Below are 22,854 nucleotides of genomic sequence, written 5' to 3'. Positions count from 1 at the left end.
GAGTCGGGATCGGAATCGGAGTCGGAAGGGGGTCTCAAGCTGACATTGACGACGGCACGAATATTTCAATTACCTGACATTTTCGGCCTGGCCGAAAATGAAGCTAACTGAGCCCACCCCCTCCTGGCCTGGAAAATCGCAAAATCGGAAAGCGGCGGAGGCTTGAGGAACTGTCTTCGGCCGTCAGCGAATCTCTAAGAGAGACAACAAACGAGCAGACGACATCCGCCGGCGAGCGAATGCGATAAAATGCAAATCTCTCCTGATGCTAAAAGGACACAAGCCAACAATTTAAATCCAAAAACGATACCCAAGCATTGGCTGCCGATTCCGAGATTCCGGGCCGAAAACCCAAATGCACGCGACAAAACAATAGCAGCAGAAATGGCTCGCTGGCCGCAATGCTGCTGCTGCGGTTGCGCTGTTGCAGTGTTGCTGTCGCAGTTGCAATGTTGCTGATGTTGCTGCTGCTGCTGCTGCCGCTGCTGTTGGTGGCACATCAATGTCAAAGGCATCGACAGGGGCTGCCGAGGACGGCGGGGTTGCGGGGTGGCATTTCAGGGGCCAGCGGATAGGAGACGGGCTAATCTTCATCAGCCGCCGTTTGTAGTCGGCGCAAAGTGTAAGCTCACACAAACCTCCAGAGAAGCAGAGAAGAGACAGAGGGGCGGGAAAAGTGTGGAAAACCGAAGAGAGAGGGTGGGGAAAGCGGTGGGCGGGGCGGTGCGGTGAAGAAGGCGCAGATGCGGATGAGATGGATGCAGCTTTATCTGCTCAGCAGATGGACATTTGGATAGATTGTTCTTGTTTGGCTTTGACGTCCGTCTGCCACCTTCCTCCGCCTTTCAAAGGCCCTCTATTCCCCGATCCCCGATCCCCGCTTCCCGCTTCCCGATCCTCGATCCGCAGTTGCATTATGAGATTCTATCATCGCTGCGCCGGTGTGTGTCCAAATTGTTTGGCCACAGTAGCAGATGCTGCTCCTTCGCGATTCCCGCAGCACACTGAGCAAAACTCATTCCAGTATAGCTTAGTATTCGGTTATCATAAACCTTATTGTCGCCTCTCGAGCGAATCGTTTTGCCCAGTGCATCCATCAAAAGCAGCTGAAAAAGAACAACTATTATTAAATTTTAATGGCTACCTTTGTTGCGGCACTGCGATTGGATTGGGTCTTTGAGTGGATGGATGGATGGATGGAGGCTGGCGATGGATGTTCGGCTGGCGATTGCCAGTTCTATTGCCATTATGGCCGCGAATGCGCTTGTTCCATTATGCGGCGTTGCTTGTCCGTCTCTAATGGATTCCGGGATGGAATCCTGGCCTAGTGGATCAGCGAGGAAATACAAGCTCCTCGGCTGCGACTGGACGGACGGCCCCGTGCTTTTCCATTGTTTTCGGGTATTTGATTTTGTGTCGGCGCCAGTGCAGTCCTCAAACGTATTGGGTTACGTTCGGTGTCTGTTTCTCCTCTTTTCGGGTCTGTCGGCAGGCGAACCTTTGATGCAGCTCGTCCCCGGTCTGCGTGACCCCTCACTCGGGTCTCCAGTCCCGGTCCCAATCCCACTCCCACGCCGAACGGAACCGGAAACGGCCAGCTGGGATCTTGCCGGGGAAGAGACGGCAGGAGGCATCCGATCCGATCCGTCGTTTGCCAAATCAGTTTACTGCGATTGCTCACCACCCCTTCACCCCCAAGCATTTCCAATCAAGGCGGCAATTAGCAATGGCCAGCAACCGCCGGCAATCCCTGCCCCGGCAACCCAGTCCCGCTTTTATTTCGTGGCAGCAATTATTTTCGCATTTGTTGGCCACTTGCGAATGCTAATGCCAATGATCCGGCACTGCAATCGCAATCGGAATGGCAATGGCAATGGGATTGGCAGTGGGAACGGGAATGGGTCTTCGGGATGGACAAGGAGGGCGGAGGAGGAGGAGGGGGAGCTGAACTGGGAACGAGCTTATTAGTGCAGCCATTGCCGTTGCCATAACTTCGGACAATAAAACGCAGTCGGACTGGGACTTCAAAGGATTCAAAAGTGTTAAACTGACATGCGAGATGAGAGGCAGTCGAGATGAGAGGAGGACCACGAGGAGGGGATGGGAGGTGCCGGGATGCATCCTGGTCGCCGAGGCAGCCATAATTCCACACTTAGAGAAACAGTTCGCATATGTAAAAATAGCTATTCTGGTCAGACAATGCCAATGAATACGGAAAGGGGTATTGCGACTCCCCTGAAGTCACTTCCACGGCAACTGAGTAATTTCGCAGACTAACCCCCTGTTTCTCGCAGTGAGCCGTGGTCAGTCGCTGAGTTTAGCCCCGATGACGGACCTTAAGTCCAGCGGATTTGATCGGGAATGGCGGCGGCGACTGGGGCAGTGCCCGGCCAGTCAGTTTAGCGTCACCCCTCCGCCGGACGCCCCTGCCTGCCGAAACTGACACTTGCAATGAAGACATTAGCCGCTAATGGAATTGTTATTAAGCCGCAGAAGCGCGCCTCCGAGAAATCTGCAAGCGGAAGAGAGGAGGAGGGTCATCCGCGGACCCGAGGAAAGGCTCAACTTGATGTGAGGATGCGATTCCTCTTCGTTCCCAATGCTGTTGCTTTGGCTTTTGCTGTTGATGTTGCTGCTGCCGCTGCTGCTGCAGCTTTAATTTGCCCATCAGTGCGGCCATTCGAGCTGGAATAAAATTATTATTGTATTCATTCTGAATTTCGAATGCGGGATTAGCCCCCTGCCTCCCATTTCGATCCCTTCCCTTACCTTGACTCAACTTCCCTTCCTTTCCCTTGGTGAGCAGTAATCACTTTATTGTGCACTTGATGTATTGACAAATTATAACAACATAAGATCGCAGGGGGAGGGGGAAGGGGGAAGGGGAGGCGGTGGCCTGCGGAGATCTCCAACTGAATTGAGCCTTAACACGCATTCCGCAAATCACTTATTTTGCAATCAGAGGAACATCCAGCGCTGCTCGCACCACCAGCTCGACTTGCACCACTTGCACCACCACCTGGTGCACCACGAAAGTGGGCAGGGCCCTGGACTTTGGTGGCGGAGCTGTCGAAGTCCCGATTTGACAGGCCGAGTGAAAAATGCCCGGCCCTAGAACAATGCCAAGGTTCGATCTACGTGCACATACTTGGCCAGCCACTCAAATGGCTTTAAAAATAAACCACGCCATCTCCTCGGCTCAGCCGCTCCACACGGGGAGAAATAAAGTGGCCAAGTGTGCTGTTAGCATTAAGACAGATCGGAGGCTTTGGCCTTAGCCACTCTGTTATTTTCCACAGTGCACTTAGGACTTGGGCTTAGCCCGAGCCTTCGCCTTTTCCGGCTGGAGAGCCACAACAAATTAAGGCTTTTCACTTTTCATCCTTGTTGTTGTCTGGTGAGTACACACCCCGAAAAATGCGTAGCCCAAATGAATACCTAGGCAGCGCCAACAACCCATAATCATAATCATCATCATCATCGTGGTCGTATTGTGGCCGCTTTTAGCCCCCATTCTCGGCGGATCCGCGTCCAGGTGGCTTCGTCGTTATTTGTATTCGCTGTAATGCGAATTGACTGCTACTAATAATAACCACGAGCGTTTAGATGCCCTTCTTCCTCGGGACTCCTTAGCATTGCGCTCCTGCGCAGCGAGCGTTCCGGTTAAGTGCCCAAAAAACAATATCTACTAAAAGGGAAATTGATTTATTGGTTTGATCTACTCAAGAAACAAAAGAACGGATTTCCTTCGACACTACTGTCTTCCTAAAAAGTATTATTTATAGTATAGCGAAGGACCGAAAAGGACCCGAAACCGATGCACTCCTCCTCGCAAAGTGGAAAAGGAGGAAAACAAATTTCAGCAGTTCCAGCTCCGGTTTGTTGATCTGCTGCAATTGATACGAGCGCGAGTCGAAGACTGGCAAATGGAAATAACTCAACTGGTCCCGGGATCGGGACTCGAGTCTGGGGTCCGGGGCAGGGGAAGGTAATGATAATGACGACAGGCGAGGCGCTGGACGGGAGGGGGGCGGGCGGGGTGGTGATCCGAGGCGGAGGTGTGGTGCAGGCCAGAAATCAGCAACAAATAAATGAGTTCATGCAACGTCTTTGAAATGAAGACAAAGTGGACGGTTGTTGAGGCTTGTTTCGGCTGCAGACCCTCCGATCTCCTTGGGCCGTTGAAGTGGCAGGGAAGGGGGAAGAGGTGCGGGTAGGGGAACAGGCCAAGGCAGCATCCTATCGGATTCGGGAGTCCACATCCCTCGGTTCGAGAGTTTGCCGAAAACTTTGCCACCTTCTTCCCAGAGTTCCTCTTCTGCGGACTACATTTATATATTTATCATTTAAATATACCTTGTCCTCTCCCTGGTCAGCCGCCCATATGTGGGCGTGGCAGGCACTCTTGATTTTCTTCTTGTGGAACTCCCAAGGCGAGAAAAATTGACCGGCACCGAGCTCTCATCGAACCCACGTGGGGTCCCCCCAACAGCAGATTAATCACTGGGGCAAGTGCATTTTTTATGCTTTCGTTTCCATTTATTTTACTTTAAATATTTATTCTCTTGCTTTCGTTTAGCTATTACAAACTAGGCTTAGCAACTGGAGGTCCTCGGACTGGTGAACATTTTTACAGCTTTGCTAGAACGTAGGGATTACTCGAGTAGCATCACACACAGGTGGACATACACTAGGGCTAGTCTAGTCTAGGGCTAGGCATGTACATACATACGTCTACATAATATACGTAACTAGTGAATAACTGGTAACTGCTTAATGTACTATATGTTACTTGAAGGTTCCTCCGATCCCCTTCGATTCGTTCGCTTCGATTCGGATTTATACAAGGCCTTCGAGAGAGTTCTCCCCGACGTTTTCTAAAACAACTTTTTACAATTTCGGAGCTCGGAGTGGAGTGGAGTTGGAATGGAATAAGTGCACTTGGCTCGTAAAACTAGTTGGGTCGGTCCTACGCTACTTCTACGTTACGGGCTACTTATTACTTATGCGGGTTGCTCAGGCTACTAAGTGCTAGTGGTGGTGCTAGTCTAGGCCCTAAATGCTTACAAGTATGGCTGTTCCGGCTCCTGCTGCTCCTCGCTTTTGGCTTGTGGCAGGCCAGGGAGCTCAGAGAGTCTTTGTTGGCTTTGTGGTCGCTACTCCTACTGCGGTGCATCCGTGCTCCCTTCTGTTCCGGGGGAAGTGAACCGTTCCGATGACCACGTCTGCACCGCGATCCTAACTTAATGTGTGTGCGTGTGTGTGTGTGATATGTACAGCAGTCGTGATGGGTGGGTGGAGTGTGCTCGTGTGGGTGGTGCAGTAATACTATTAGCTCCCTCGCCGACCTACATCCGCGTGCCCACGTTGCCCCGCTGACTGGGCTGGGGGGCGTGGCCGTGGCGGGGCAGCGAGACGTGCGGCAGGTGCGTGGGCGGGCCCGCCCCCAGCGGCGAGATGGAGGGCGAGCGGGTGGCCAGCGGCGAGAGCGAGGGCGAGAAGGAGGGCGACATGGCCGAGGAGGTGCTGAAGCTGCCGCTCGCCTCGTGCCCGATGGGCGAGCGCGGCAGGTGGGCGGGGGCGAGGCTCAGGTGGGGCGGCAGCCGCAGCGGCAGGTTGATGGCGCGCGGGGCCACGCTGGTGAGCAGCGGGGGCGGGATATGGGAGGGCGGGGCGAGGGCCGGCGGCTTCAGGACCACGCTGCCCGCTCCGGCGGAGGAGTGCGAGGAGGAGTGCTTGCTCTTGGCGGACGAGGAGCCGCCGCTGCCGCTGTGCTCCGAGAGGGTGTCGTCCTTCAGGCGCGCGATCTCCGAGAAGACGTGCGCCAGCGGCTGGTACTGCGGCCCCCAGTCCAGCAGGTAGTCCCAGTTGTAGCTGCCCGTCAGCTCCTCCTCGCTGTGCACGATGGAGCTGAGGGAGCCGCCCACGTTGCTGCCCCCCACCACCACGGGCACCGGCACGGGCACCTCGCCGTAGCTGCCCATCACGCCGTGCCCGTGGCCGATGCCCACGGTGCCGATGGTCCCGATGGTGCCAATGGTCCCGATGGAGCCCGCCGTGGTGCCCGCGTCGTCCGCACTGCTCCCCCGCTCCGAGCCCGCTCCCGTGACGTCGTTCAGCTTGGCGTAGATGAGGTTCGTGATGTCCGAGCGCGAGGTGGCGGCGTCGTCGTCGTGGAACAGGTGCATCGGGTGGCTGGAGCCGGCCATGCTGGAGGCCCCGCCCCCGCCACCAGCGCCACTCGGGTCGTGGTCCACGATGCCCAGCCGGGCGAGGTACTCCTGCGTGTTCTGCACCGAGATGTCCGAGATGCGCCCGTCGTCGCTGCCCACGCCCCCTCCTCCTCCGACTCCGCCTCCGCCGTTGCGGTGGTGCAGCGGGCCCTCGTTGATCATGCGGATCTCCTCGTCCTCCCCGTCGTCCTCCGCCGACCCGCGCCCGCTCGAGCCGGACTGCTCCGAGCCGGAGAGCTCGGAGGTGGTGGCTGCGCCGGAGCTGCCGGCGTGCGGGCCGAAGGGCGGGATCTCGTCGTACTTGGGCGGGGCGAACTGGCCGGAGGCCGCTCCCGCCGCCCCGCCGGTGATGGATCCCCGGATGGGGATCGTGTCGAAGGCGCTGGGGTCCACGTAGCTGTTGGAGTTGCCCACGCCCACCGTCTCGGAGCTGAGATGCGGCTTGACCACGTTGCGCGGCTTGCGGCTCCGCATGTGGACGAACAGGAAGATGCCGGCGGCGGCGCAGAGGAGCAGGAGGAAGGCCACCAGCAGGCCGATGGCCCAGTCGCCCATGGAGCCGCCGGAGGAGCCTCCTCCTGCGCTGGCCAGGTTGGTGCCCGGATGCGCCAGAGGATCTAGCGCGATCTCGACCACCGCCATGCTGGTCAGCGAGTTGTGCCGTCCCGAGGAGGCCGACACCACCAGGCTGATGTCCCGCCCATCGGCGTACACGACCCCCTCCCCCTCCCTCTCGCCGTCCAGCTTCAGCTTCCGCCGGAGGAGCAGCGCGCCGCTGGTGCGGTTCACCTTGAAGTGCGAGTGCGGGGCGCTCAGCTGGTAGACCACGCGGCCGTCGGGGCCACTGTCGCCATCGGAGGCCGTCACCTGGCCGACAACGAAGCCCTGGGGCAGCGCCACCGCCGCCGGCAGCACGAAGCGGTACGTGCGCTCCGAGAACTGCGGCGCGAACTCGTCCCGCGACTCGATCTCCACGCGCACGGCCACCGTGGCCCTGCGGCCGCCCATGTCGGAGGCCACCAGCCGCAGGTCGTAGCGCTGGCGCTGCTCGAAGTCGAAGACGGCGCCGGAGGTGACCACCCCGGAGTCGGGGTCCACGCGGAACAGCTTCCAGGAGGCCTCGTCGCTGGGGGCGGGGGCGATGCTGTAGTTGAGCTGGCCGAAGGGCCCCTTGTCCAGGTCGCTGGCGTGGGCCCGGAACACGGAGCTGCCGACGGGCTCGTTCTCGGGCAGGAAGTGCACGTACTCGGAGAGCGGGAAGCGCGGCTCGTTGTCGTTCTCGTCGTGCAGCTCCAGGCGGAAGGGCTGCAGGGAGCAGAGGGGGCGTGGCTGATGGCTGTCGCAGGCGCGGATGATCAGCTCGTAGCTCCTGGCTCCGGAGTCGTAGTCCAGGCGGTTGTTCACGAAGAGGACGCCCGTGACGAGGTCGATGGTGAACATGTGCTCGTCGTTGCCGGAGGTGATGTCGTAGACCACCTCCGAGTTGGGGGTGTTCTCCTGGTCCGCGTCGACCGCCTGCAGCTGGGCGATGGAGAACCGCAGGGGCGCCAGCTCGCTGATCTCCGCCTCGTACTTGGCGCTCCGCTCGAAGACGGGGGCGTTGTCGTTGGCGTCCAGCACGGTGATGATCACCGAGATGCCCGCCGTCGAGTTGGCGCTCGCCGGGATCGCCGAGATGGCCGACCCGTGCGAGTGGCTCAGCACCAGCCGGAGTTTGTACAGGTCGTTCCTTTCCCTATCCAGAGGCTTCACCAGCACAATAGCCTTGGACTGCAGCAGCTCGAAGGCGGCCTCCTCGTTCCCGGAGACGATGGAGAAGGCCTGCTCCAGCACGTCTTGGCCGAGTTGCAGGACGACCGCTCCCAGCGGAGCTGCCTCGCTGATCTGGGCTCGGTACTGGGTCTGCAGGAACTGCGAGCGCCCTGCGCCGATCTCGCTGGCCTGAACCCTGAGCAACGTGGAGCTCCTCATCGCCGGCTTGCCCGAATCCCTGGCCAGTATGCTCACGAAGTAGTCGCCGCTGGGGGAAACGGCGGGCTGCAGCCTGCTGATGTTCACCGAAACCACGCCACTCGATGGGTGCACCGAGAAGCCCTCGACCACTGGATCGATGGAGTACGCGACCTCGGAGTTGCTGCCCTCCGAGTCCGCGTCGGTGGCGTTGACCGTGAGGAGCTCCAGTTCCGCGGAGAGACCCTCGCCGATCTCCGGCAGGGCGGGCAGGATGGCGAAGTATGCCGGCGGCTGTTGGGCCAGGAACACCGGCGCGTTGTCGTTCTCGTCGTTCACCCGAACGGAGAGGATGGTGCGGGCTTCGTGGGCGGCGTCCGAGGCAATCACCTCCAGCTCGTACTCCTGCTGCAGCTCGTAGTCCAGGCGGCGTTTCAGGACCAGCTTTCCACTGTACCGATCCAGGGCGAAGACGGACAGGTTCTCCAATTCCAGGGGGGACTCGCTGGCGAGGCGGTAGGTTAGCGCGGGATGGGTGTCCACATCGTTGGCTGAAATGGAGGTTACGACGGCTCCGAGCTCAGTGGCTGGAAAAACAACAGAGGGAAATTGGGAAGAGAAAATGTAATTTTATATGGGGAAGCAAAAAGGGTTCAAGGAAATGTAATAAAATTAAATAATACCTACTAACAATTAAGTATAATAAATAGTACTATATAGTGTTCTATAAAAACAAAACTTCAAATTGAAATAAATATTCATTGACTCACCTTCGCTGACGGCGACGAAGTTGTTGGGCGGAAAGGTGGGCTGGTTGTCGTTCACGTCGACGATCTGCACCCGGATGGTGGCGGTGCCCGTCATCTGGGGCACCCCCTCGTCCGTGGCGATGATCTTGAGCTTGTAGAGGTCGCGGATCTCGCGGTCGAGCACGATGTTCGTCCTGACGAGGCCGCTGAAGGCGGGCTCGATGACGAAGGCGTTGTCGTGGTTCCCGTCCACGATGTGGTACCTCAGCCGGGCGTTGGCGCCCTCGTCCGCGTCGAAGGCCTGCACCTGGGCCACGAAGGCTCCTTTGCTGGTGCCCTCGGACACGGCGGCCACGAACTGCCTCTGCGAGAACTGCGGGCTGTTGTCGTTCTCGTCCTCCAGCTCGACGACCAGCTCCGCGTAGGTGGCCAGTGCAGGGGCGTCCGTGCTGCGGGCCACCAGCACCACGCGGATCTCGTTGGGCTGGCCGTTGGTCAGGGCGAAGGAGGCGGAGGTCAGGGCCCTTTGCGATCGGGTGCTGTTGCTCGCGTTCTCCTCCGGGGGCTCCTCCGCTTCCATCTCGTAGTGCAGCGACCTGCCGCGATTCAGGGCGGACATCGAGGGCGTGGCGAAGCGGTCGAAGTCGAGCAGGTGCGGCTTGTTCACCCGCACGTCCCCCGAGAGGGAGTCCAAGGAGAGGATCCCGTCCTCGTTGCCGGCGCCGAAGGAGAACTGCACCTTCTGCCGGCGGCCGTCGCTCCGGAGGGCCACCACCTGGAGGAGCTTCGTGCCCGACGGGGAGTTCTCCTTCAGCTTTACCCGGTAGGTCTCGTTCTGGAAGCGGAGCACGGGCAGCCCGGGGGCCGCTTCTCCCACCAGGAGCTCGATGAGGCCCAGGCTGGACTGCGTGGGGCTGCCCTTGTCCCTGGCCACCACCTCCAGCTGCAGCAGCTTCCCGGACTCGCTGGCCAGGCTCTGCGAGGCGCTGAGGGCCCCCGTGCTGGGGTTTATCCGGAACTTGCCGCTCACCGCGGAGTTCTCCGCCTTGAGGGAGTACACAACCTCCCCGTTGGCTCCCAGGTCGGCGTCGTGGGCCTGCACTTTCAGCAGGGTCTGCCCCGGCTGTATGAGGGCCGGGACCTGCCCGGTGTAGGGGTACCGCTCGAAGACGGGCCGGTTGTCGTTCACGTCCAGCACGTTGATCGTCACCGGAACCGAGGCCGATCGCACCTCATAGCGCCCTCCGTCCGTGGCCAAAACCATGAAGCTGTAGCTCGCCTGCAGCTCGCGATCCAGTTTTCTGGGGAAAGGGGAAAAGGGGGAAACGATTCAATTAATGGCCCGAACACGATCAGTCGACGATGGGCGCCGCTTGCGACACTAATTAGGTATCTTAGGTATGGGAGCCCCGCTCGGCATACAATATACATAATGGTAATCCCGCCGACAATTAGCCACACGAACTGATTCGCAATGGATCAGGCAGGAAGAGAGGAAGGAGATCTGACAAGCTGTGTGCCCTCTGCACTGGAAGAAACTTGGTGTTCTCACCGCTATTGATTGCACACGGGAAACTTCTGCTTAATCACATTATCCCAATACCCTGTACCCTGACTGAGTCTAGCTCGCCTTTTGGCCAGTGCACCCGGTTGCGGATTTAAGTAGTAATTAAGTCATTTTGTTTGTGGTCTTCCCACTGGAGATGCACACTCCCATTAGCATTCGCCGACTTGAGCTGGGAGCTCAAGTTTAGTTTCCTCGGCCAGAAACTAATCCCGGCAGTCGGATTGCCTGCCCATCGCTATCACGCGGCTCTCGGCTCTCGGCTTCCCTGGAACATGTTTGCTGCCACAAATAATAAACCTAAATGATTACAATCCTTCGCAGTTGCAGTTGCGGTTGCAGTTGCAGTCGAGGGCCATTCGCCGCCATTCCACTCGATCCCGCTCTTGCATGTTGGCCAATAAAACGAATTTAGCAAATTACAAGCTCATCCCGGCAGAGGGCCATTTTATGAATTGAATCAGTCAAACTGAAGTGAAGCCAGGCGAGTAGTCTTGTCCAGTGCTCCCCCTCCCCCTCCTCCTCGCCGACCTCCTCCTCCTCTCCTCTCTGGTCGAAACAACAGCGAAACAACAGCAGAAATGTTTTCAAGGGTCAGTCATCAGTCGGACTTGTTGTTGTTGATCATCATGCGCAGCTTGGAGCTTGTGTTTTGGGTAGAAGGGAAGTAGGAAGGGGTTCGGAATGAGGGACAGGCAATCCAAGTCGGGAACTGGGCCTAGGCAGATCTCCCACTGAGGAAAACTCTGCTCAAGTAGATCCGAGATTTATCTTAGTGATAAATTACCAAATGGTGCATTGTGATATAAACTTTCTGAAATACCTTTTAAGTTTAGGGGTAGCCTTTGTTCCACTTTTCCTACCAAAATAAAATTATTTCAATCTTTTCAGCTCTCTGCGAATTTCTCGCAGTGCTGCGGTTAGCCCTAAGCTCTCGACTCCACTGGCTTGTCCATCGCCAGTCAGTCAGCAAAGGCCAGAAAAAAATCAAAACTAGCAACATCGGCTGGACAAGCGGCAGGCGCATTTTTGTCTTTTTCCCTGTTCTGTTCCTCTGTTGCCAGTCCGCGGAGGCCAGTTTTTGAGTTCGAGTCCAAGAGCGAATCCAAGCCCGACTCCTAGCTCCCAGTGCCGACTGCAATCCGAGTTTGAGTTTAAGTCCAAGTGCAAGTCCAAGTCCAAGACTAACAACAACGTCACGAATTGTCCCTCGGTCCGTCCGACTGTCTGCTCTACAATTCTGCTCTGTGTGCCATTACCTCCCCAAGTCTCCGTGTCCCCCAGTCCCCCAGTCTCCCAGTCCCCCAGCTCTCCATGTGGAGCCCGATCTGTATTCTCGACTCCAGTCTCCAGTCTCTCGTTCTCGTTCTTTTTTGCTCTTTTCGGCGGTGGCGGGGATTTCGTTTTTATTGTTTGCCGACAATCAGCGAAAGATAAAAATTGGTACATGACAGCGGATCGCGTTTGTATAAATGGCAACACTGACGCTACTGTCATTTCAAGTGCCCCTGCCCGGGAACAGCCCTCTGTCCCCCTGATCCTCTGTTTCCCCAGCCCCCTCTGGCTTCCCACTCCTCCTCCCGATCCTCCTCTGCCGGAACTCAGCCGGGAATGTCAGACGGAACAAGCAATTGTTGTCATTATTGATCCTCAATGAGCATAAATTTGCACCAAGGGGGCCCGAAGGTCGGGAGGCCTACTTCAGAAAAGATCGCCAACATTTAAAGTTCTAAGTGTAATATGGTGCTTTAGGTAAAAAATAAAAATAAATAAGATGTTTCTTGGGAGTTAATATAACTTCTTTTAAGAAGAACTTAAGTCTCAACAAGTATTCTTCCTGTGCTGGGACCACCTATTTCTCCCAATGAAAAGAGGCACACACACTCGTGGAGGATCCACGCGGATCTCCACATCAAGCTATTTATAGGATAGTCTGTGGGAGGAGCGGGGCAGGGTGTGGCCAAGAGCCACGATGACAGGAGACGGATTCGCAACATTGTCGCTGGATGCGTAGGATGCCGCGATACGGGGACACCTCGTTTTCCATGCCGCATTAGCAGGGGAAATTATGGCGGCGGTCTCTGTCGCGTCCTTGCCTGAGATCAGGCTTTCAGATAAGATCTGGCGAAGCATTGACCCACAGATGCCCAGATGCAGAGATCCCCCAGGTATCCCCCAAGCAAATTGATTGAGACTCACCCGACGGTGGTGATTAGTCCGCTCTGGCTGTCGATAGCGAACTGCCATTGGGTCTCGTTAGCGAGGGAGTAGACGAGTCTGGCGTTCACGCCCAGATCCGCATCGGTTGCACCGACCTGCACCACGCTGCTCCCGAGTGGGGCGTCCTCCTGCACGCTGGCGACGTACTTGCTCAGCTTGAAGCGCGGCGCGTTGTCGTTCTGGTCCTCCACCAGGACGGTCACGTTGCAGTGGCCCTGGCGACTCTTGGGCTGCCCCCGGTCGGAGGCCTGGATCTGCAGGACGTACAGGTGCTGCTGCTCCCTGTCCAGCGGTCGCGCACTCAGCTCCCCGGACCGGGCGTCGATGGAGAACTTGTTGCCCACGTTGCCGGCTATAAATGGGTAGGAAAAAAAAAAAAAAATACATAAGCAGGGGAATAATTGGATATAATATTATATAAAATAAATATATTTATATTAATATATAATATTATATATTATATTTAGTATATAATAATAAGGTTCTTCATTAAAGTTTCTTGATATTACAACTGAATAGTGGTTAGCAAAACGGGTGAGTTTATCTTACCTGCAATGCTGTAAATGAGATCCGCGTTTGGACCTTCGTCCAGGTCGCTGGCCACCACGGTGTGGATGACTCCCGCCTCGCTGTTCTCCGGAACGGACAGACCGTAGCAGGATCCGGGTCGGAACTCCGGGGAGTTGTCGTTGACATCCCCGATCGAAATGTGAACCGTGGCCACATCGAAGTGCTGCCCATTGGCAGGCTCTCCGTTGCTCTCCGAGGAGCGCTGCTTCCTCACCGCGGACGAGGACGAAGTGGCCAGGCGGTTGGCGTCTCTCACGTAGACGGGCAGGACATAGTGCGCCTGGGACTCCCGATCGAACTGACCGCGGGTGGTAATGATTCCCCTCTGCCAGTCCACGTGGAAGAGGTCGTTGGCCACGCTGGCGGGAATTTCGTAGCTCAGATTGGCTAAGCGAAAAAGTGGGGAAAAGAAGAGTTTGCAATGTAGGAGATTGTTGTATTTTCGAGGGAAAAGCAAGTAATTAAACAAGTTTATAGCATGGTTGATATAAATCTTAGTAACCCTCACCATTTTCGCCGCCGTGGAGGGACTTCGCCGTGACCTGCAGGACGAAGCTTCCACTGGGAACGTTCTCCAGAATCGTGGCTCGGTAGACCGCCTGCAGAAATCGAGGTGGGTTGTTGTGGCTGCCCTGGACGACCAGTTGCAGGTTCAGGGAGCTCCTCTTGGGCTCCGGCTGTCCGTGGTCCTTGGCGCTGATGATGAGGCTGAAGCGGCCGCTTTTCTCCACGTCCTCGGCGGCAGGAGGCAAGGACTTCACCAGCTCGATCACTCCCGTTTGCGGGTTGATCCTGAAGCGGCCCTCGCCGTTGCCTCCCGTGATCTCGTAGGTGAGCTCCCCGTTTTCGCCGGAGTCCGCGTCCACGGCCACGATGTGGGCCACAACCTCGCCGATCCTGGTGGCATCGCTGATAAGGAGCGAGGCCGCCTTGCCACCACTCGAGTTGGGGGAGACGAACTGCGGGGCGTTGTCGTTGGCGTCCAGAACCCGGAGTCGCACGGTCACCGAGGTCTGCAGTCGTTCCGTGACATTCGAGGACTGGTCCAAGGCCTGCACCACGAGCAGGTACTCCTGCACGGCCTCGAAGTCCAGGGGAGCCTGCAGGGAGAGGGATCCCGTCAAGGAATCCAGCCCGAAGAGCGGCTCCGCCTGCTCGAGGCTCTCGTTGACCTGAGGAAAGTAGCGCAGCAGGCGGTACTGCAGCTCCCCGTTGGTTCCCGTGTCCGCATCCGTGGCCGTGAAGTTGTGGATTATCGAGCCGAGGGGCGTGGCTTCGCTCACCTGGGAAAGAAAGGCAGAGAGCGATCGAATTCGGCCATTAGTGCCTGCGGTATTGAATTTACGACCAGTGATAGGAGTCGTTAAAGGCAATCTCTACTGTGAGTGGCAACTTTCTGTTCAGCGGTTTCGTTGACTTAATAATGAGGTGATTCTTTTTGGTTTCCAAAGCTGTAACTCAAATGCCAGTTTAATTACCTGCAGATCGATGGGATCCTGCGGCCATTGGGGGGCGTTGTCGTTGACGTCGGCCACCTCGATCTTCACCGTGATGGCGCTGCTCTGCGGATTGTTGCTGGCCGTGGTGTCCAGGGCCCGGATCTCCAGCCGGAACTCGGACTGCACCTCCCTGTCCAGCAGGCGCGCCACGACGAGGTTCCCCGAGTGGCGGTCGATGTCGAAGGCCGCCTCGATGAGGTCCTTGGTGAGGGGGTTCAGCGAGTAGGTGACGCGCAGCTCCTCGGAGGACTCCTCCACGCTGTTGCGCACCACTTCCGCCGGACGCTCGGTGGGGCTGATGGAGCCGACCACATGGCCCACGACTGCGTCCTCGCGTACCTGCGCAAATACCAATTATAGATTATTTCGAGGCTTATTAAGAGGGGCGGGGAGAGGGGAGTGGATGGTGGAGGGGGAGTGGCAGCGGGAGAGAAGAGAAGAGGATGCAGACGGCTGGCCGCTCTACTTGGAGCTGGATGTTCCTCGGCGCGTATCTTAATCTCAACAACAGTGTTGAAAATCCAATCTTAAAGCAATAATTCATACTTCAAGATTACGAAGGCAGCAAACATTTAAAAATTTCATTTCCCCACCCAGCGAAGAGGGGTAAAGTGGGGAACCAGAATCTGGAGGGGGATGCCTGTCCAGTCTCGGGTCCCAAGTCCCGAGTCCCGGGTCCCGGGTCCCAGGTCCCCGACCAATGGCATTAAAAAGAAATTATGCATTCCGACCAAGTTGGCGGCCCCGAAAATCACTGCAAAAAAATGTTGTGAGCCATATAAGCATCGGGTGGAGGGGGAGAGGAAGAATTTGGGAAGACAGAAGAAACCCCGCACAAGAATTTAATATGCAAAACCGCAAAAACCGTTCCAAGAGGTCCCTGCGAGCAGCGAGAAACAAAAAGGAGGAACGGTACGAAACAAGAAAGGTTCTTCGCTCTGCAGCGGGTATCTTTTTTCATAAAATAAAAACATTGCAAATATTGTTTGGGTCGCCAAAATGGAGACACAAAAATGACAGTCACGAGATTTATGCCCCGCCAAGATTACGCAGTTGGCCGTCTTAAAAGGGCGGCGGGGAGGGGATGCACTCAGAGAAACATATATTTCTAATCTTCTTTTTAAACTGTTCACCTACTTTGAAGTAAGAATAAGGTTAGAATTCAATAAGGAAGATCTTTATAAACATTTTTTTAAAACAAATATAATATAATACTTAAAAGTCTCCCCCTTTATTTTCCCGAGTGCAGGCTAACTAACGACTACTGGAGGCTGCAGTTTGTTCATTTCGGTTTTGGCCAAATTATGCACAGAGCCCGGCCACAAAAATGGCGCATGATTTGTTGTGCACTTTTATGGCAGGATATACAAGGGGCGGAGAGGGGAGGGGGAAATAAGGCCCCGGGGGCGCAAGAAGGGGGCTTCGGAGGGGGAATTGCTTAATTACATCGGATTTATTTGTGGCAATCCGTCGCTAAGTAATTGGCATCGGCGGTCGGCCTAAACTCCGCCGAGGAGTGCATCTCTGTTAGCCGAACGCCAACGCAACGCAAAAGAACAAAGGCCAGAACGAGAATGCGGCGCGGAATCAAAGCGAAAGCCAAAAGGCCGACCGAAACGCAACGAAATGTGTCAATTTTAATTGTGGCCGAGGCGGATTTAAGGGACGCGCGAGGTCCCGACCCGGGCATCCTCCTCCTCCCGCTCCGTTCTGGCGGAGATGCCCTCCCGCTCGTTGACAGACTGCCTTGCTCCCCGAGAGGCAATTAAATGCATGTCAAAGCGTCGCAGCCATCAGTGGTTGAGGATCGAGGGATGTAGGGAGCTGGAGAGCTGGGCAGTTGGGCTGTTGGGTACTTGGGAGTGGAGGGTATGCAAAACATGTGCGAATCGAACGTGATAAAAATGTTAAAGGGTTCCCAGGCGAGAGGAGGGAGAAGCGAGGAGCAGCACGCCGAAATCTAAGCAGGCGAGTCCCTCGGGGCACGAGGCGGCTCCTCCACTTCATTCTCCTCCCGAGATCTCCCAACTGACGTCTCGAATCGCACTTAATAGGCCTGGCCAAGATCTGCGCCTTTCCGCAGGAGGAGAAGGAGCAGGAGGAGGAGGAGGCGACTTGTCACAGAGCATAGTGACAATTACGCGTGCGCAATGAAAACGCCGACAATGGAGGAGGACAGAGGGGCAGTACACAGCGAGAAACAGGGGAGTGCTTTTGAAATTAAAACATTGTTTATACTATTTCTCCTCCAATGCCAATCCCTTGTTGTAACTCCACCATTGGGCCAAGTGCTAGTTGGCTCTCAGGCTCGAATGCAAATCGCGACACTTCCCACGTCCGCGGCATCTTGACATCTGCTTCCGAGCTCTTCAAACGTGGAGTCTCCTCCAGCGGAGGAGGAGGAGGCGGGGCGACCAGGAAGGGACTCTCGGGCAGAGTCGTGTTCTCGGCCATTGTCACGTGAGGCGGAGCTGCGGCAACAAATCATCCGCCGCAACAAAGGCGGCGAGGCAAAGGCAAAGCCAAAAGCAAAGGCAAAGGCATTTGGCAAAGGCACTTGGCAAAGGCCACAAACTGGAAAAGGCGACAAACGCGCTGCTCACGACCGCAGGGAAATGGTCGTGTAAAACTAGAAGCGTCAAATAGACAAAAGTTTTCCAGGAAACCGAGCGCTCGCTGCTTCTCCCACTCCTCCAAGTGGCCCCTCCGTCCCATCGTCTCGCTCCATTCCATCCGAAGTGACCCCCGCACAAAGTGATGGCGAACTCACCCTGAAAACCAGGCTGGAACTGGTGAACGTCGGCCGGTTGTCGTTCAGGTCCAGGACCTCGACGCGCAGCATCCGCACCGTCTCCCTGGGCGGACTGCCGCCGTCGGAGGCGGCCACGCCCAGGCGGTAGATGCTCCGCTCCTCGTGGTCCAAGACCACCCGCGTCCGGATGAGCCCGCTGCTCGGGTCGATGCTGAACAGGCCGTGTCCGTCGGAGTCGCGCCCCTTCACGATCGAGTAGGTGATGGAGGCGTTCTGCCCGTGGTCCCGGTCGATGGCCCGGATCCGCACCACCTCGGTGCCCGGCGGCTGCTCCTCCCGCACGCTGACCACGTCCTCCTGCGGGTCCGCGATCTCGGGCGCGTTGTCGTTGACGTCGGTCACCAGGACGCGGACGGGAGCGCGGGCGCTCCTCACCGGGGTTCCCTGGTCGCGGGCCTCCACCACGAGGTCGTACAGTTCGCGGAGCTCCCGGTCGAGCGGCTCACGGGTGGTGATTTCGCCTGGAGGAGGAAAGAGGGACATAATTACTTCATTAATCGCCTGCCGATATTTTATTTGCCAGAAATGGTTGCAGTAAAGCTTACAGATATTTCAGAACTGGTTTGCCAGCGCTATTGTTTCGCCAACTACTCCACATGGAGGACTCAGTGGCCGGAAAAGGGGAGTGGGTGCATTGTGGCAGCCTAACTGGGTCGCATATGATTAATGCCCCCGAAAGAAATCCATGCCATGCGAGCGCAGCGGAACCCGTTCGCCAGGATTAGCTGCACGAGATTTCCATATTTAATTTAAATGAGGCGAGACGGAGAGGTGTCCCCTCGACAGCCTCCAGCCTCCAGCGGACACGCACATGGATGGACGATATGCAATGCGATGCAATGCACTCGGACACGGACACGGACAGTGGCTGGACGTCGGGCCAATGATATTCCATTGACGGATGAGCTGACAGCGTTAAAACTGTTGTTGCCCGAACACTAATGGTCAGGCATCGGCATCGGCCGCGTTCGAGGCCCAGTCGAGATCTTGGCGATCGCATTTTATCGCTCGGCAGAACAGGTTTGCCATGCGCTTGATCTATGGGCCAGTGGAGAGGCGATGCACCCGAGGTGCACAGGGAGAAAAAGGAGATAGCTTGTGCCGAAGAAGACAGATTTGTAATCTATTGGGAGTCCCACACAACTTCCTTCTCTTCAAGCTCCTTTGTACGTGGAGTACAGTTTCTGTGTGGAAACGAAAGATGATCTTAGCCTGGATCTCAGTCCTCGGATTTTCTCCCTGTGCAGCGATAAAAGCTGGATCTCCTCAGTGCCCGAGTGCAGTGAGGAGCCGTAATGAATGACCGTGGGTCATGGCTGGTGGCTTGACAGTTGCCACCGCCACCGGAGCCGCGCTGAGTGAGTTGTTCGCTGTTAGAAAGCGGGCCTAATTTATGGCCACAAGTAAGCCCGACTCACCTGTGACGGGATGCACCTGGAAGCTCGAGTTGGCCGGCAGCAGGCTGTATCTTATGGCCGCGTTCTCGCCGAGGTCCAGATCCCCGGCGGCCACCACTCCCACGACGGATCCCCGCCTGAGGTTCTCCTCGATGCGGAACTCGTACTGGGCCTTCTGGAACTTGGGGTCGTTGTCGTTGGCGTCGAGCACTCGGACCGTGACCCTGGTCCTGGCGTGGGCGGCGGGCGTGCCGTTGTCCGTGGCCAAAACCGTCAGCTGGTAGCGGTCCCTCGTCTCCCGGTCCAGCGGAGCGCGCAGGTATATCCAGCCGGAGTTGGGAAAGATCCCGAAGTGCTGCGCCACGTCGGAGCTGCTGAGGGAGTTCGTGACGTTGTCCACTCCGGCGTCCACGATCCTGTAGGTGATCCTGGCGTTGTTGCCGGTGTCCAGGTCGCTGGCATTAACCTGAATAATCTGCAATGGAGAGCGGAATCAGAGTCAGAATCAGAAGCTGGAGTGCGGAATACCGAGGGGAACGCATCAATCACTCGGGAGCGAGCAGCCAGGCGGCGTGTCTGTGTATCTGGCAACTGGCAACTGGCGAGCCCCTGGAGAACTCGTTTCGATGCCAGAGATATGAAGTGATTTTATGATGAAAACTAGTTCAGGCGCTGGCCGAGGGGGCTGGAGGGAGCAAGGGACGGCTGGCTCTTGGGCCGAAGGCTCCTCTTGAGCGGAGCACCGTTCGGTAGGAGCTCCTCCTGGGTGTTGAGATATTTCCAGCCCGATATGACGGCCGCCTGACAAAAGCGTGACTTTTAGAGGCTGTTAATCAAATTTATGTGGCCCGTTTAGTTTGCATTACACAGATTTCTTTCTCAATAAAACACCCTCAGCAGCAGCAGCAGCAGCAGGAGCAGGAGCAGCAGCAGATGCTGTAAGTAATGGAAAGAGCCCTGAGCCGCAGGAGAAGTACTGGGGCAATGCTTAACTCTATTTGGAATAGCCGCTGTAATGGGAAACTTTTCATAGGCACTTCCTGCTAAGAGAACATTTTACCGAAGTGCGGTGGTAAATTAAAGAGAAGCAGCTTTCTGGAAGGCTTTACCAGGCATAATATTCCTCTTCTCAAAGTTGATGCGCTTTAAGTGAACTTATTTCTGCACTAATTACCTGCGCGTTGATCGCTCGGGATTCGGAAACGTTTACGGAGTACTCCTCCCTCTCGAACACTGGCGGGTTGTCGTTCACGTCCTGGACGTCCACCAAGATGGTGAGGTTCGTTGAGAGGCTCGGGACTCCTCCGTCCGTGGCGGTCACGACCAGGGAGTGGCGTTGCGAGGCCTCGTAGTCCAGGTGCTGGGATAGGACCAGGTGGCCGGATCTGGCATCGATCGCGAAGAGCCTCTTGCCCGAGTCCCTGGCCAGGCTGTAGGTGACTTGGCCACTGCTCCCCGAATCCTTGTCGTGGGCATGGGCAGCGTAGAGTGGAGCTCCCAGCTCCGCGTTCTCCGGCACCGAGATCCTGACCATGCTGGCCTCGAACTCCGGGGCGTTGTCATTCACATCCTCCACCTCAATGTTGACCTGAGTGTGTCCGTAAACAGGGGGTTCGCCCAAGGTGGCCTGGATGTTCAGCAGCACCTGGGACTTGGCCTCGTGATCCAGGGGCTTGGCGATTCTAATGTTCCCAGAGCTGGCCTCTATGCTGAAGTAGCCATCGGGATCGCCGGAGTAGATCGAGTACCTCACGGGGCTTCGATGGGCTGTAAAATAGGAACAAATCAGGAATCAAACATTAATAATGTTACGAAAGAAAATATGTTATACCCATTTTCTCAACAAAGTTGTTTTCTGCTTTTATTTTCCGAATCTTGAAAGGAATTCAGCTTGCAATTATTTCTACCTCATCTTCTCCCCGGGACAGCGGAGTTGAAGGAACTCCGAACGCGAAATTAGGAGCCGCGCTGCTCATTAAAAGCCATTCAAAGGCCTCGACAATGAGTTGCAGGAACAATAGAACCGAGTGGAAGGAGCGGGGCGAGTGGGGCGAGCGGGGAGAGCGGGGAAGGAGCTCTCGTCAGCGATTGACACATGAGGAGGCAGCAGTGGATGGGGCACCGTGTTCGAATATAAAGCATGGGGCATGAAAGGAAGTGCACAGCGAAAGCAGCAAATTAAAGCGCAGAATCATTTTGCATAGCCGGCGACGATCGCCGACCGTCTGGGATTCCAACTGAAGTCTGGGTTAGGAGCTCTGAAACTGGAACTGCAAACGGGCCCTTGTATCGTGCCCAGAGTTCAGCTTGCCTCGATGACGAGGACCCCGGTGATGGGTGCAGATTTCTGCCGAAATTTGCGTTTGAAGTGTTCTGTTGTTTGGCCTTTTTGCCTTGCCAAGAAATAACCCAAAAGACTGGGGCTGCTTTTGAATGGAATGCCTCTTTTTGCCGACTTTCAGTGATGAATGGTGATGATGTATACTTTATTAGGCAGTTATACAGCAAGAGACTTAAAAGCCCACAACTTATTCGAGCCATCGAAGTAGTTTTATCAGTTCGTTTTTGAAATATACACGAGAGTACCCTTGCTGGTCCGTTTTCTACTTTTTATGTGTTAGTAAATAAAAATGTGTTCTTAGTCCTGTCCCCTTCCCCTTTCGATCTCAACCTCGTCCGTTAGCTGTCTCTTATATTTTGGTTTCCAGCTCACTGAACCAATGAACACGCTACCCGAAACTAAGGGGCTCCAAGGATGGGGCGATATTACTTACCGGTATCTCCACTCGTGGCAATCACCGAGCCCACGACCGTGCCCCTCGGAATGTCCTCCTTCACGTAGTAGTTGTACCGGGGCTTCTCGAAGATCGGGGGCCGCTGCATGGCGTCGATGATGCTGAGGAAGACCACCGCATCCGCGCCGCTCCTCAGGTTACCGCCGTCGGTCGCCGAGATGTTCAGCATGTGCATGGGTTGGGTGCGCACGGAGAGCATGTCCGGCCGGGCCACGAAGATCTCGCCGGAGGAGCGGTCGATCCGGAAGATGCCCGCCTCGTTGCCGGCCACGATCCTGTAGGAGACCTGGCCGAAGGAGCCCGAGTCCGGATCGGTGGCCACCACCGCCACGATCGGGTTGCTCGAGGAGGCCTGCGAGGGGCCGCTCGAGGACTCCCTCAGCGAGACGTTGTACTCCCGGGGATAGAACACCGGCCGGTTGTCGTTCACGTCCGTCAGCTGCATCTTGATCATGGCCGTGGTGCTCAGGCCTCCGCGGTCGGTGGCTAGGACGGGGAACTCGTAGCTGCTCCTCCGCTCGAAGTCCAGCTCCCCGGCTATGCAAATCTCCCCGGAGGCGGAGCGCACCTCGAACTCCGTGAGGTGCTTGAAGCCCTCGCCCAAAGTGTAGTTCACCATGGCGTTTACCCCGCAGTCCGGATCGCTGGCGGAAACCTGAAGGAAAACACAAAAAAAGAAGAGCAGTTAGCAACGGGATTTAAACTACGTTAAAGATATTTGAGTTAAACGTAAAATAAAATATTTGTATCTCGGAGTGCCTCCAAACTTCTTCACAATTTGGAGCTGCGAGCATAGCTCTCGTTGTGGCCAGCACTTTGCAACAGGTACAAATGAAGTTGTCAAAATTTTAATTTGATTTACAGGCAGCTGCTGCCGGTGGCTTTGGGCCTCCCGTTCCGGGGCTTATCTGCGGCGGCTGTTCAGGGCTTAATTTGGCAATTCGTTATGCTCGGGATCGAGCCGGGCCCTCCGCCCCCGAGGCGTCGTATCAGGCGAGTGTCAACTTAAGTTTGAGCCACGGAGGCTGGGGCCCAGGTGAATCACCGGCGGGAAAGGAAAGGTTG

General features: G+C 56.3%; 1 protein-coding gene across 1 annotated transcript in view; it reads right to left on the bottom strand.

The window, feature by feature from the left end:
* Positions 1-4,513: 4,513 nt before the first annotated feature.
* LOC108091490 (protein dachsous) overlaps positions 4,514-22,854 on the bottom strand; it is a 73,374-nt gene continuing 55,033 nt past the window's right edge. Inside the window, exons 3-12 of the mRNA XM_017190713.1 lie at positions 21,769-22,444; positions 20,169-20,761; positions 19,016-19,469; positions 17,556-18,058; positions 14,765-15,124; positions 13,795-14,569; positions 13,266-13,673; positions 12,696-13,068; positions 8,954-10,233; positions 4,514-8,770 (exon numbers count right to left, since the gene is read on the bottom strand). Of these exons, the coding sequence (XP_017046202.1) occupies positions 5,349-8,770; positions 8,954-10,233; positions 12,696-13,068; positions 13,266-13,673; positions 13,795-14,569; positions 14,765-15,124; positions 17,556-18,058; positions 19,016-19,469; positions 20,169-20,761; positions 21,769-22,444 (8,844 nt within the window). The 3' untranslated portion in view covers positions 4,514-5,348. The remainder of the gene's footprint in view (positions 8,771-8,953; positions 10,234-12,695; positions 13,069-13,265; positions 13,674-13,794; positions 14,570-14,764; positions 15,125-17,555; positions 18,059-19,015; positions 19,470-20,168; positions 20,762-21,768; positions 22,445-22,854) is intronic.

This window comes from Drosophila ficusphila, unplaced genomic scaffold (genome assembly GCF_018152265.1).
Source record: "Drosophila ficusphila isolate 14025-0441.05 unplaced genomic scaffold, ASM1815226v1 contig_412, whole genome shotgun sequence".
NCBI lineage: Eukaryota > Metazoa > Arthropoda > Insecta > Diptera > Drosophilidae > Drosophila > Drosophila ficusphila.
This window is presented reverse-complemented; position numbering and strand designations above follow the sequence as displayed.